This window comes from Cricetulus griseus, chromosome 2 (genome assembly GCF_003668045.3).
Source record: "Cricetulus griseus strain 17A/GY chromosome 2, alternate assembly CriGri-PICRH-1.0, whole genome shotgun sequence".
NCBI lineage: Eukaryota > Metazoa > Chordata > Mammalia > Rodentia > Cricetidae > Cricetulus > Cricetulus griseus.
The window spans coordinates 12,216,117-12,230,714 of record NC_048595.1 but is presented as its reverse complement, the minus strand read 5'-3'; the positions used below and the strand labels follow the sequence as shown (position 1 = coordinate 12,230,714).

Here is a 14,598-nt window from a genome sequence, read left to right as displayed (position 1 = left end):
CTGGCTATCACATGGGGTCTCCACTGTGGCCATAAGCTGTTTCCTGTTCTTTGGGCCTTTTTAGAATGGGAAAGCCTGAACCTTCCAGAGTGTGGGCAGTACCCAGCATATAGCAGGTGCTTGATCAGTGCTTGCTGGCGATGGGGTTGCGATCTAGTCAGAGGTCAGCCCCTACAGTCTGCAGACAAGTTCAGCCATTTCCTGTTTCTACTAAGGCAAGGACAGCTCTTCTATTTTCAAACAGCAGAAAATGGCTTAAAACCAAAACACAAGGAAACAAAACCACAGAGAAAAACAGTATTTCCTAACACATATTAATTACATGAAGTTCAAATCTGTGTTCAAAAAGGTTGGCTGGAGCACACTCCCATGTATTCATATTTCATGCAGTGTGTGTGTGTGAGCGCGTCTCACGTGCATCTCCCATCTTGTGCTGGATATCAAACACAAGCTTTGGGCATGTTGGGCAAGCATCATGTCACTAAGCTACACCCTCAACCTCTTACGGATATTTTCCTTTTTAAAAATTTTTAAAGGCGTGGTGGTGCACCCCGCACATGGGAGGCAGAGACAGGCAGATCTCTGAGTTCGAGGACAGCCTGGTCTACAAAGTGAGTTCCAGGACAGCCAAGGCTACACAGAGAAACCCTGTCTTGGAAAAAAAATTTTTTTTTGCTTATTTATTTTTACATATATGAGTGCTTTGGCCTATATGTCTGTCTGTGTATCACATATGCCTGGGGAGGCCAGAAGAGGCCACTGGCTGCCCCGGGACTAGAGTTACAGACAGTTAGTTATGAGCTGCCATGTTTATGTGATAGGAATCGAACCCAGGTCTTCTGGAAGAGCAGTCAGTGCTCTTAACTGCTGAGCCCTCTCCAGTACCTACTTTATCTTCTGGCAGTACTGGACAGTGAGTTAGTGATTTACAGCCTTGCTGTTTAGGGCCTCAGTAAGTCAAGACTGTTCTTGAACAGTCCTTGCAGCCCAGGCAGGCCTTGAACCTGAGACCCTCTGGCCTCAGTCTCCTCAGTACTGAGATACAGCCCCACATCACCATGCCCAGGTTATGGCTGCTTTCTTCCAGCAGTAAGGTGGGGGAGGGGTGAGACAGAGCCTGTGGCCTGTCAGAGTGGAGGCTCACAGCTCTCAGCTCAGCAGTTTGCTAGCCTGACCTGGCTCCTGTATCGCTCAGGTTCCTTTCGACAAGATGCTGGGCCTCCTGTGGGGACGCCTGAGTCTGAATGTGACACAGGACACACAGTTCACAGGTAGAGGGCCCCTGAGAGCCCATCAGCTCTACAGCAGTTTCTTCTAAACTGAAACTCTCCAGGAGGGAGGGAAGGCTCCTGAGAGCTGGGAGGTAAACACAGCCTTTCATGAGGGAATGGAAATCTGGAAAATTCTCCAAAGCCCCTCCCCAGCCTTATAGATAAGTAAACAACCAATGGGGGAGGGGACTCCCTGTCCAGCTGCCTGAAGCTGCACAGAGAGCTCCCAGGCTGTGGCCTTTGGGAGTAGCTGCCCGTGTCAGGGTGGTGTTTATGTGATGTGGCCAATTTTGAGTCCTCCCTGCTCCTGTAAGTGACCCCTCGCTCACACTCCTGCAATTACTATAAAAACTCACTGGTTCATCAAGTTGGACTTTTTGTGCAAGCACTAATTTGGTCTTTTGTGGGTTCCCTTTTGAGGTGAGTAGGGGTATGTGGTGTGTGTGTGGGGGTGTTCCGTCTCTCCAGAAAAAGACTCTCACCAAACCCCATGCATGAATGTCAAGGTCGGGTAAAAGGCTTGCTGCAGCTCAGGTCTTGTTTTACACAGTGGAACTAGCCTCCTGAGAGGAATGCTGCTAGCCAGAGCATGCAGAAGGGCAGGAGCCAGGGCTGTACCTGTCGCCTAAGCTCCTGCAGCTCACGGCGAGCCTCCAGCCTGGACCGCTCCACTTCCTGCAGCGAGACCCGAAGCTCTCCAGCCTCCTTGCCTATGGACACTCGAGCCTCCTCCAGGAGAGCCACCTTCTGCTCCTTGTCTTCATTGGCAAGCTTCAGGCTGGAGAGAACAGAAGGCAGAGGCTGAGTCCTGGGACAGTCATCTGCATCTCGATGCACAAGGTTCTCCTCCCCTGGCTCCTAGTGGGTCTGGCCCCATCTTGCTCCAAAGTAGCCTAAATGCTGTCTGCCCACATGGCTGCCCTTGCACTGACCCAGCATGCCTGGGAGAAAGTCCTTGGCAGAGAGAGGCACATGAATGACTCCAGGAGGGGGCTTAGTTTCCAAGGTATTTGACACAGGTGAGGCCTGGGTGTGACCTTCTCTGCTGTCACCTGTCTATTTTCTGTAGCAGACAAGCCATCAAACTGCCCTCCTTGCTAGGCTGTGCTTACAGACCATTTACATGGTTCCCTAAGCCACAGTTCAGTTAGGCTCTTAACGATAGCAGTCAGGCCTTGGTGGGCCGGGTGGTCCTCTGCAGCTCTCACCTGATGCGCTCGCTCTCAGCCTTCTTCACAGCAGTCCTCAGCTCCTCATTGGAACGCCGCAGAGCCTCACGCTCCTTGGTGCCCTCACTCAGACTGCGCCGCAGCTCGCTGGCCTCCTGGCGATGGGCCTCACAGCCCTCCTGGCTGTCCCGAACCTTGCGCTGAGCCTCCAGCAGCTCCCGCCGCAGCCCATCACGGGTATCCTCCAAGAGACGCAGCTGAGTTCTCAGCTCTTCTGCCTGTGGGTCCAGGATGGGAACAGGGCCCCTCAGGCTAAGGCCATGGCAGGAATGGGCTTGGATGCCACTTCCTCCCTGGCTAGGGGATACCACAGGATCGGCCCCAGCATTGCACGTTGCCAGGACAGAGAAGTGTCAGCTCACCTCACGCATGGCGGACTCCCGCTGCCTGCCCAGGTCCCCAGTCTGCTCCTGCAGTTCTTTCACCTGCTGACCATGGGCTGCAGTGGCCTCCTCCAGCTGGGCCCGGAGGTCTCGAAGCTCAGATGTCAGGGCGTTCACTGTGTTCTGAGGTAGTCAGAATCCTCACACTTAGTCCTGATGTGTTCCCCAAAACCAGCCCCACTACACTGTCCTACCCCTCTGGCTGAAATACAGCCCCTCCCAGGGGCCTGCCACTCCTTGATCATTCTTCAGTTGGGGGGAGGGAGGTTGTGTCCTTGAAGCTGGCCTGTCTCTACACTAGTGTTCTCATTGGGGTTGAGCTAATGGCCATCTCCCTCAGTTGGAAGGGTTGGACCTTCCCCACAACCTGGAAGCATTTCCAAAGCAAGACCAGGGCTTTCCATTGACAAGCCCTCTAGGCAAGCTGCCTTCTCCCTGGATAAAGGCCTGGCTGCCTACTTACCCGGTCCTGTTCCTGCCGGCTCTGGGCATCTCGCTTCTGCCGTTCCATCTCCAGAGAGATGGCAGCCAGGCTGTGCCGGGTTCCCATCAACTTCTCAGACAGCGCCGTCTTCTCAGACTCCTTCAGGGACAAGGCCTAGGCAGAGTCAAGAAGACAGCATTTAGTGGGTGGCTACTTCTTTCTCTTAGCCTCCCACAGGTGCTCAGTAGCAGCACTGGCCCACCTGGATATGGACATGATCTACAGACTTTTAACTAATGCCTCAACTACACCAGGGTGCCCATTTTACAGAAGATAAGGCAATGGCTCAGGGAGACACAGCAGGAGATGGCTGCAGTCTGCCCTGCTCCATTTCCATTCTGATGGAAATCAAGAATGAACTGTTAGGAAGAGTCAGCAAGCACCTGTGGGCACAGCCCAGAGGCAGCCAGCCTGAGACAAGCAAAGAGACAGAAGAAAGTGAGACAGCTTGCATTTGTCACCTGTCACTGCCACTGTGTGCTAACCCTCCAACTCTCCTACCCTGCAGAAGAGAAAACTGAGGCCCAGGAGGAAACTGGCTGATTCCTGGGCTCCAGCTGCTGGGTGGGGACTTCTGGGCAGAGCCAGGAGGGCCAGAGGCCGCCAGACTAACAGACCTGCTGCTTCTCGCTCTCAGGGCAGAAGCCGCCAGACTAACAGACCTGCTGCTTCTCGCTCTCAGGGCCAGAGGCCGCCAGGCTAACTGACCTGCTGCTTCTCGCTCTCAGGGCCAGAGGCCGCCAGGCTGACTGACCTGCTGCTTCTCGCTCTCAGGGCAGAGGCCGCCAGGCTGACTGACCTGCTGCTTCTCGCTCTCAGGGCAGAAGCCGCCAGACTAACATACCTGCTGCTTCTCGCTCTCAGCCAGAGCCAGGAGGGCCAGAGGCCGCCAGGCTAACAGACCTGCTGCTTCTCGCTCTCAGGGCCAGAGGCCGCCAGGCTGACTGACCTGCTGCTTCTCGCTCTCGGCCAGAGCCAGGAGGGCCAGAGGCCACCAGACTAACTGACCTGCTGCTTCTCGCTCTCGGCCAGAGCCAGGAGGGCCAGAGGCCGCCAGGCTGACTGACCTGCTGCTTCTCGCTCTCGGCCAGGAGCAGGCCTTCGTCCCGTTCCTGCTGCAGCGCAGCGATCTCCTCACTCAGCTCCTCCTTCTCAGCCTCCATCCGTGCCAGCAGCTCCTCTCGCTCCTGCTGCAGCTGGCCCTGCAGCTGGGCCCGCTCTGCCTGCAGTTCCCGCCATGCAGCCTCCTGAGGGCCAGAGCCGGGGCTGTGTGACATACTAGGAGGGGCCCAGGAAGTCCTTTGCATACTTCAGGTCAGAAAAAAAACCAAATACCCCATAGCTCAGATACAAGATGGGTGGCCAGGTCACATCAGATCTGTGAATGCAGCAAGGAGGCACAGCAGCCTAGGCTGGGGACAAGAGTGCTCCCTGGGGAGGATGGAGCAGACTGGCAGAGAAGCTGGAGAGAATACAGACTTGGGAGCACTGATGAGGCCAAGACAGGGCCAGGGACCAGAGCATGGCTCCCTGGGGACATGGTACAGCCCTGTTTTCTCAGGGTGAGGGCACTGCCTGTCCCCTAGAACTTTCTGAAGGGTGGTGGATGAGGCCTTTCTTCAGTTATACCCTGCCACCTACTGGCCATATGTGGTAATTTCCACCTTAATCCATGGAGACATAGTGGGCATGTCTCACAGAGACAACATGAACCTGTTGGAGGCAGCTCTGACCAGGCTGGGTTTCTAGAGGCCCCTGTCCTGTGGACCACTCTGGAGAACACCCAGAGTGTTCTCTGTCAGTTCCTGTCAGGAACTGACAGGAAACATACTAGGTGCTGGTGACTACACTAACCCTTCACACGCAGACCTCACAGCAATCTATCCCATTTCTATAAGTGGAAAAATGAAAAACAAAAACGTTACATAGCATCAGGGGAAGGTGACCAAGATCAGACACAAACTCAGGAAATGTAAGCACAGAATCAGTGTTCAAGCGACTTCCTTCCTTGGCAGGCCCCGCCTTGTCATTCTTGAACCTTAGCAAATGGATGTAGCTTTTTACTGTGTATGCTGACCTTGCGCCGGAATGGCTGTCTCCATTGGGTTCCCTAGGATTGGACCTAATTTGGCCTCTGGAACTCTACACATCTGATAAGAACAATTCACTCCCACACATCTTCCAGCTGTCCCCAGGGTCTCTATGGCAGACATGAAGTCCTGTTTCACAGATGAAGAAACTGAGGCAAAGCAAGACAGCTACCTCCCCAGAGCACAGAGACAGCAAGGCTCGGAGCCCTGCCTACTCCTCCCCAGCTGACCAAACCTTCTCATGCCGGAGTCTCTCAAGGTCTTCCTCGTGAGCTGCCCGCTGCTCCCTCAGAGAGGCCTGAGCCTCCCGCTCAGCCTGCACCAGCTTCTGGGTCATCAGCTCCTTGTCCAAGGCTGCTTTTTCTTCAGTGGCTGTAACCTGCTGCCGCAGGCCTGCCAGCTCCCCTGCACAAGAGGGATGGTAGGAAGACAGGGCTGAGCCACCATCTCCCTCTGGGACAACAGACTTGGGCCAGATGAGCCACGTGGGCAAAATCAGAGGGACGAGAGCTTGCCTGGCACCTAGACTGTTTCTTGGAGAAGTGGCTCACCCCCTCTGGATACCAGTTTCCCAGCTGCCATATGGACTCACTGGCTCTGTTCCCCTCATTTCTAGGGGTAAGATGCCAGATGAGCAGTGCCACATAGAGGGGAAGGAATCAAAAATGTAGTGACACCCATTACTGACATGTTTGCTGGGTCCGGCAACTGGTAACACTCCACACATCCCAGCATTCAAATGATGTGCCAACACCAGTAACCACTTAAAACTGTCTAGCTTATAAAGTATCTCTATTAGTGACAATGCCAGCCCCTCACTGAGGGGCAAAGTGTCCACCAAGACAGTAACTGCACTGCCCAGGTGGGAAGCCCAGCAGCATCCCTGGGTCTGTCTGGCTCAGGAAGGTCACTTTTCATGACCCAAGCAGGGCTTAGCTCCCTGAGATTTACCTTTGCTGAGCTACAAGGATTGAATTTAGAGAGTGGGGAACACGTGGGGACCATGGGCTGGGACCATGGGGCTAATGCATGGAAGCAGCTGATGGTTCCATAGGGACCTTACAACTCTCCAGCATCCCTGATGACGACAACAGCAGCCACAGTTGGCTGAGTCAGGCACTTTGCCAAGGCCTTCACAAGCTCCTTCACCGCATCCTGGCAACATGCTAGGCAGGTGGGCATTCCCCCTACCTCTGATGTTTGAGGAAACTACAGGCCAGAAAGGGAAGGGCTTGTTCAACAAACCATGTGACAGCTCAGGACAGGAATCCAGGTCTGTCACACACCTTACCTAGAGCTCCTAACCTCTTCAAGACTCCACTGCCCACAGCTGAAGTCTAGTATGGAGCCCGGATGTTCCCCAGGACCCAGACCTTCATACCTGTCAGGGTTTCCTTGGTCAGCAGCAGGGCTTGACCGTCAGCTTCTAACTGCTCCCGGCGGGCCTCGAGCTGAGCCAGCTGCCTCTGCACATCAAACAGGCTGCTCTCCAGGGCTTCCTTCTCCAAGCTGTAGCACATAGTCCCGAGGCCTTCATACTCAGCCTCCCCCATCCCCTGGGCCTCAGGGTATGGCCAGTATGGGCCAAAATGCCAGCCTACCTGCCCAGCTAGACCCAGGCTCCCCAAGGAAGACTGCATCTGAGCTAGGCTGTGTTGGTAAGCCTGGCTCCTAAGTAACTGCTCCTCTGGGTTAGCACCAGGGCGTGGCTGGTCAGGAAGTGGCTCCAGGGACACCCCCTACCAGGAGGTGGTCAAAGCCCACACCTTACCGTAGGCGAATAGCCTCCTCCGACAGGGTCCGACCCTCACGTTCTGCTGCTGCCAGCTGCACAGCCAGGCTAGCCCGCTCCTTGGCCAGAGCCTCCTTCTCCCGGGCTGTGCGCTCCAGTGCCTCCACCTGCCGCTGTGACTCCCGCAGGGCCTGCTCCAGGTCCTGGTCCCGTCCATTCAGCTGCCGGGAGAGCTGGCCAACCCAAGGATTGTGAGCAGAAAGCCCTGGCTGGTTCACTATGCAGCACTCTAATGTGGGGTCTAGTCCTGCCCTGGCCTGGCAGCAGGGGGCTAAGGGTTGAGCACAGACCCCACAGTGGTGTGCTGTATGTGCCTAGGCAAACCCTAGCCTTTTCTACACCTGCAAAGGCATGCATGTGAAAAAACAAGGGCCCTAGTCACTCACTCCGCCCTGCACCCAAAACTTTGTTGGAAGCCGAACCCAGCAAACAGCCGGGCAAGGGAAGCAGCTGTGCAGGCTGCAGGAAGGAGCTACAACTGCGCCTCCCTCACAGGAACCCTGGACCCCTGGACACAGGCTGCATTACAGGTCCTGGAACCCTAAGCTGCCTTCCAGCCGTGTGGCTCCAGTTCCCCAAATCTCTACTGTCTTCATATGACAGATCTTCACCACAGCTGGCTCAGAGCCAGCACATCCTCTAAATGACAGGATCTTTCAGCTTCAGAGACAGATGAGATGACAGAGGCATGCAGGGTATGGTAGCTTGTTTAAGGCCCTTAACTAGAAGAGGTGAGGTGCATATGAATCCAAAGGCAAGCGCTGAGCCTATGGTTTATCCCAGAAGAGCACGTGAGTGGCCAGGAGCCCTCCCACACACCTGCATGGGGACTCACCTGGGCCAACTGCTCCTGCAGATGACTTCGCTCACTGCGCAATGCAAGGAGCTGCTGCTCCAGCGCCTCCCGGGCCTGCTGAGCTGCACACAGGGAGCCCTCCAGGCCCTGCTGCTCTACCTCCTGCTCCAGCCTCAGCTGCTCCAACCGTTCCTGCTCCTCCAGAGCCAAAGTAGTGGCATGCTCTGCCTGCTGCTGTCGGCCCAGGAGCACCGCCTTTTCTTCCTCTAGCTGTAGGGTATGGATAAAAGTCTGGGCGAGCAAGGGGATCCTCCCAGGATCAGGGTTACCCCTTCCATTCCCACCAATGGTCACCAATAATAAAAGACCCAGAGACTGATACTGGGGTTCAAGCTTCAAGCTGAAGATCAGAGAACCAAAGCAGCTGGCCACTAGCTCTTACCCCTACCTCAGGCTGAAAGGGCTGTCCTGTCCTCAGCATGGCTGGAGAATGAGTCTCTGAGACTGACTGCTTCTTCCTTATACCTCTCTAGTTCTGGGATAAAAGGTGTGTGATCCCAACTGCTGAGATCTCCTTTGTGTAAGCTGTTTCCCTTTTAGACTGGATCAATTTCATGTAGCTTGGTGTGGCCTTGAACTAACAGAGATCCTCTTTATCCTGAGTTCTTGAATTAAAAGTGTGTACCACCATCACCTAGCTTTTATAGTTAACTAGTGTGGCTGGCTTTGCATTCTGATACTTCAGACAATCTTTATTAAATCATAAATAATATATCACCAAAACAGCCAGTTCAGGGGACGCTCCCTAAGCTGAAGGAAGAGTGTCCACGGTATGGAGAACAAAATAGAGCAGGGCCCCTGGGTATCCTTCCATGACGCACAAAACAGAGACAAAGACAGACAGACAGGTTGAGAGGTGGACAGTAGGACAGATGGGGTAGGGTGCGGGAGACCCAGCATGCCTCTGTGGTGTCTCCCTGGAGTTGGGGACATGTGGCTGGTGCACAGTATACCTGGGCCATGAGGCGGTTTAGCTCCAGCTTGTCCTGGGCGAGACTCTCGTTGAGGGCACTCAGCTTGGACAGGGAGTCTCGCAGGGAGGCCTCCTCTGCCCTCAGCTTGGTCAGGGAGAGCTCTAGCTGTGCACGGCCAGCCTCAGCCTGCAGTGGGAACAGGGAAGCAGTGGTCAGGGAGAGATCCAGGGAAGCAGACCCTTGCAGCCTGGGTCGGGGCCAAGGAGAAAGGATGACAGGAGTCAGGTAATCCCATCAAAGAGGGCCACAGACTGGGACACTGTCTGAAAGACACCTCATACCCTAGAGCTGCCCAAGAAAGGACCAAAAGGCAGAGCTAGTGGTCAGAAGAGACTCCAAGTGCAGCCCAGGGGGCCATCATGTAAAGCCTAGGTCACCAGAAGCGGGACAAGCACCTTCTGAGGAGTCTCAGGGTGATAGCCCCAACTTCCTCAGTCCCAGGGTCCCTCTCCACAGAAAGGACCAAGTGACCCTGAGCTTCAGGCTCCAGTCCCAAGAGCCCCTGAAGAAGCAGGCATCTGTGGCCTGGGTCAAAAGTCAGCCTGTGGGGCAAGGGCAATGGCTCAGTGGGTAAAACTCTTGCCCCTCAAGCATAAGGACATGAGTTCAAATCCCCAGTCTCCATGTACAAGCTATATGCAGAAGTGAACAAGTATAATCCCAGCATTCCTACAGCAAGATGGGGGTGTGAAGCAGGAGGAGAGTCCCCCGAAGCTCAAGATGCAGCTAGTACAGTGTACACAGCAGGGAGCAACGGTGACCCTAAATAAGGTAAAAGGCATGGGTGGGCACCAAGGCTGTCCTGACTTCCAGACAACTCCACAGCACACACTCGCACCACCCCCCAACACACATGGCGGGGGGGGGGGGGCTTAAAACACAGCAACAAACAAACAAACAGTCAGTCTGTATTGAGGGGAAGAAGCCAGTGACATACTCAGACAGTGGCCTGAGTGGGGTCAGCCTGTGGCCAGTGGAAGAACCCTGAGTTGTGCAGCTGACAGACAGGACTCACCTTGGTCAGTGCCTCGGCCACCTCTGCCTTCTCTGCCTGGAGCACATCTCTCTGCAGCACGGCGCAGCTCAGTGCCTCCCGGACCTCCACCAGCTCCTTAGCCAGCCCCGAGCGCTTTGCTTCCAGCTGCTCCAGCTGCCTGTGGCTGTGGGGCAGAAGACTGTTGTGGAATATTCCTCTACACTGTGTAAACGCGTGTCACTGTGTCTGGTTTTATAAAAGCTAAGTGGAGGTACAGCAGGGACTTCCGGACAGAGAGAGCTCTGGGAAGAAGAAGGTGAAGTCACAGTCAGATAAAGAAAAACCAGGATGGGCATAATGGAGATGAGGTACTGAGCACATGGAAGAACGCAGATTCTAAAGTGTGGGCTAAGGCAGTTGGGGGTGGCGCACACCTTCAATCCCGGCACTCGGGAGGCAGAGGCAGGAAGATCCCTCTCAATTTCAGGCCAGCCTGGTCTACAAAGTGAGTTCCAGGACAGCCAAAACCATTACACAGAGAAACCCTATCTCAAAAAACAAGAGCTAGTTAGGAACAAGCCTAAGTGAAGGCTAGTTTTCATAATTAAAAGTCTCCATGCCATTTTTTAAATTTTTTTTATTTCATGTGCATTGGTGTTTTGCCTGTATAAGGGTGTCAGAACCCCTGGAAGTGGAGTCATAGACAGTTTTGAGCTGCCAGGTGGGTGCTGGGAATTGAATCCAGGTCCTTTGGAAGAGCAGCTTTAACCTACTGAGCCATCTCTCCAGTCCCTCTGTGAACTGGCTGCCCAAAAAGAAAAGTCTGTGTACATATGTATGGCACCCAACATCTGGCCATGTATAGCCACATAAGACCTGAGAAAGCAAAAAAAAAAAAAAAAAAAGTTTGGAACATGGACTCAAACACAGCTTCCTGGTGACAACAGTCTCTTGGGTATGCTCAGTTTACAGACTGCCTGACGCTGGAGACATGCACCAGCGCCATGCACTAAGTTAAGCTGCAGCTGACATAGCAGTTGAAGATTTGTCTCACACCATCAGAAAACACTGCAGATACTTAATAAAGCCAGGTCCAGATACAGAAAACCTATAAAAAGGTACAACATGTTTTAAAATATGCTTAGATGCTGAAGAAAGAAAAAAAAATGGGTATAGACAGTCACAGAAAAAATAGTTTATAAATAATAGTCTTTAAAAAAGAGTAAAATAATATAAAAAAAGCCATGTAAGGATGGAAAATATTATAACACAGGGAGTTTGGACCTTGTGGTATTTTGAATGCTAATGATGAACAGAGAATGACAGCTGCTGAAAGACATTGGATTATGAAAGGCACTGCTGAATTAAACCACCCTAGATACTTTAGGAATGTCTTAACTGTAAAATGGAAGTCAGAAAATGTATTGCTTTTGGGAAGAGGTTATGCTTTTGTTTCCACAGAAAACAAAAGGCTGTGGATTCGTTCAAAGTTGAAGAGGATCAGGTTTGATCAGAGAAGACCCCCTGGAAATTCTGGCTACAGACATAAAGAAATAAACTTAGAAAAACTATAAGACAGGACAGATGACATATATTCTACCTGCTCAAACATAAAACAAACAAAAAAATCATCTTTGACTGGCTTGTGTACAGCAAACAGTCCATACCTGTGTTAATATAGGTAAATATGTTTGTGTGTTTTCAGATCAAAGGGACCAGACACCAATGAAAATGTGTGGCCCAGGTGGTCCAGCCTTTCAGAGCGCCTCTCCTGCAGTTTCCTCAGAGTTCTACATCCAGAACAGCTTCAAGGACTCTGGCTGAGATGGTCCAGCCTCACATACTCCATCCAGACTTCAGATAAGCCCTACACTTTCCCATCACACCAAGACTGGACAACAGCAAGCTCTCTCAGGACTGACCATCATCTTAATTTTCTCAGAGTCCCCTAAAGATGTTGTTGCCCCCAGACAACAGGAGGCAGTATAGAGAACACTATGCACACATTCCCAAGAGGCACACTAGAAGGACCCCAGGTCAAGCAGGGCCCACCTGCGCTCCAACTCTCTGCGGGCCCGCTCTCCCGCCTGTACTGTATCCTCTTGCTCTTCTTCCAACTGGGTGTGCTGACGCCTCAGCTCCTCCTGGGCAGCCTGCAGCTTTTCCAGCTCCTGGTGCAGCTCCTTAGCCTGCTTCTGGGTGACCTGCAGATTCTGGGCCAGGCTGCTCTTCTCCCTATAGGACAAGCAAGGAGAGGAGAGGGCTTTTCTGAGGCTGCTCTCCACCAGGGGGCCTGGACTGACTACTCTGACCACATTCTCTTCCCTCCAGGATGCTGCCTCCAGAAAGCGTTCCCTGATGCTTCTTACAGCTGACTAATCTCACTCATACCACCCAGAACTGAGAATGGCTCTCCTCCCCAGTTTGCATACCTACACGCCCAGGAATGGAGGAAGATGCTGGTGTTACCCACAAGTACCCCAGCAAGTGGGAGAGACCAGAGCCAGGCTTCTAGGAAGGAGGAGGAAGCCACTGGGAACACCCAAGGCTTGCAGAGAATTGCCATCTTCCCCAGTTCCGGTGGTCCTGCACAGAGGCTGGGGCTCCCTTGTCAGCTGGGGTTTGGAGATCAAGCTAAGGGCTGTCCATGTCTTTACTACAGAGTGGCAACCCCCAAATATAATAAATGTTAAGGTGGAAAACAGCTTGTGGCATGATATTAAGACAGCAGAATGCAAAAGGGGTTTCTCACCAAGGACACAACCATTTAAAAGGCCCAGTTCCTTCCCATGCAAGGAAACCAAAGGCTTGATCCCTGATGAGCTACACTGCCACTTCCATCCACACTCAGAGCGTCAGCCTGGGAAGTCTTTCACCAGCTCTATGATGACAGCTCTAACAGATTCACATAAACTTGAGATAACGCGGGTATAGCACTTGCTACACAGCCTGGAACACAGGAAGTATACAAATGCACACATGCACACCTACTGTGTTTCCATACTGCCAGGACTACGGAAGGCAAAAACCAGAACTTAAGATGAGCAGGTGAGGCTGGCAGGGGTCGAGGTGGGAGTTGGGGGGGGGCTGCACTTTGAGTTCACCTGTTCTCTCTCTCTCTCTGTTCTGTTTTTGTTTTTCTTTTTTATTAAAATGTTTTTTAATAATTTTTATTTAATTTGCATTGGTATTTTGCCTGCATGTATGTCTGTGTGTGGCTGTCAGATCTTGGAGTTACAGACAGGTGTGAGCTGCCATGTGGATGCTGGGAATTGAACCCAGGTCCTCTGGAAGAACAGCCAGTGCTTTTAACCATTGAGCCATTTCTCAGGCCCTGTTTTTTGTTTTTCTACACAGAGTTTTTCCATGTAGCCCTGATTGTCCTGGAACTCACTTTGCAGACCAGGCTAGTCTTACTTTGTGGCCCTGGATGGTTTGGAACTGCTCTATAGCCTGGGGCAATCCTCTTGCCTCAGTGTCTTAAGTTTTGGATTTGGGATGTGAGCTACCAGTCCCTGATTTTCTTACAGACTTTGTTTGTTTGTTTGGAGACAGGTTTCACTATGTAACCGTGACTGTCCTGGAGCTCCCTGGCTGGCCTCAAACTCACAGAGGTCTGCCTGCCTCGCCTCCCAAGTGATGGTATTAAAGAGTCATGCACCACCATGTCTAGTTTTGTTTTTATTTAGGAAAAGAAAATGAAAAAGCAACAACCAAAAATCCAAAACTGACCAAGTAGTCAAGGGAAGGACAATTGTGTCTCTTTAAAAGAAATTTTAGCCAGGCGTTGGTGGCATGCGCCTTTAATCCCAACACTGGGGAGGCAGAGGCAGGCGATTCTCTGTGAGTTCGAGGCCAGTTCTAGAATGTTCTATTGTTACGTGTGGCAATGAAGGCCCTTGCAATGTAGTAATGGGGGCCCTTGAAATGTGGCTAGGATAAAGAGAACTGAATTTTTATTTCCTTGAAAACTGTCGATTTTTTCACCTGGATGGTGGGGCCCGCTGGCTGAAAGGCCTGGCCAGCTAATCCCAACGTCTCCTGCCAGCCCCTAGGCCCCCCGCACCTGCTCAGGAGCTCGTTGGCACTGCGCAGGCGCTGGGCCTCACGCTGGGCATCCTCTTGGGCCTGGGCTGCGACTGCTATCTGGTCCTGCAGGCGCTGCAGCTGTTCCTCCAGGCCGCGGCGCTCACCCTCGCTATCACTGAGCTGTTTGCGTACGGTGCCCAGCAGGTCTTGGCTGGCTTCATAACGCCCACGCATGTCCTGGAGTTTGGGGGTGATGGGGTCTGGAGGCGCCCACTCACTCTCTCCTAACAGCTCCATGGCATTGGACATGCCAACACTCCTGTGTTCTCACCTCCCTGACAACCGGGCAACTCCAACTAGCGCCCCCAGGGCCAGGCAAGGAAAATCCCCCCAGAACACAGGCCCCTAGATGCTGACTCCACCCACGAGGGCCCAGGCCCCGCCCCCTCGTTTCTTCCCTGCAACCCCGCCCCTGACTCCCAAGCTCCCCTTGTCCTAGGCTCAGATTCTTCCT

At 53.0% G+C, this 14,598-nt stretch overlaps 1 protein-coding gene across 7 annotated transcripts in view; it reads right to left on the bottom strand.

Moving 5' to 3' along the window:
* Crocc (ciliary rootlet coiled-coil, rootletin) overlaps window positions 1-14,598 on the bottom strand; it is a 55,255-nt gene that overhangs the window by 10,989 nt on the left and 29,668 nt on the right. For 6 of the 7 annotated variants that reach the window (XM_035439439.1, XM_027399898.2, XM_035439442.1 and 3 more), the window contains 13 exons: window positions 14,122-14,321; window positions 12,108-12,290; window positions 10,095-10,239; window positions 9,059-9,205; window positions 8,085-8,315; window positions 7,229-7,422; window positions 6,839-6,966; window positions 5,693-5,862; window positions 4,435-4,614; window positions 3,347-3,481; window positions 2,863-3,006; window positions 2,480-2,718; window positions 1,890-2,049 (listed from right to left, as the gene is read on the bottom strand). In XM_035439439.1, the coding sequence (XP_035295330.1) occupies window positions 1,890-2,049; window positions 2,480-2,718; window positions 2,863-3,006; window positions 3,347-3,481; window positions 4,435-4,614; window positions 5,693-5,862; window positions 6,839-6,966; window positions 7,229-7,422; window positions 8,085-8,315; window positions 9,059-9,205; window positions 10,095-10,239; window positions 12,108-12,290; window positions 14,122-14,321 (2,256 nt within the window). The remainder of the gene's footprint in view (window positions 1-1,889; window positions 2,050-2,479; window positions 2,719-2,862; window positions 3,007-3,346; window positions 3,482-4,434; window positions 4,615-5,692; window positions 5,863-6,838; window positions 6,967-7,228; window positions 7,423-8,084; window positions 8,316-9,058; window positions 9,206-10,094; window positions 10,240-12,107; window positions 12,291-14,121; window positions 14,322-14,598) is intronic. The other variant, XM_035439440.1, reaches the window with a different exon arrangement.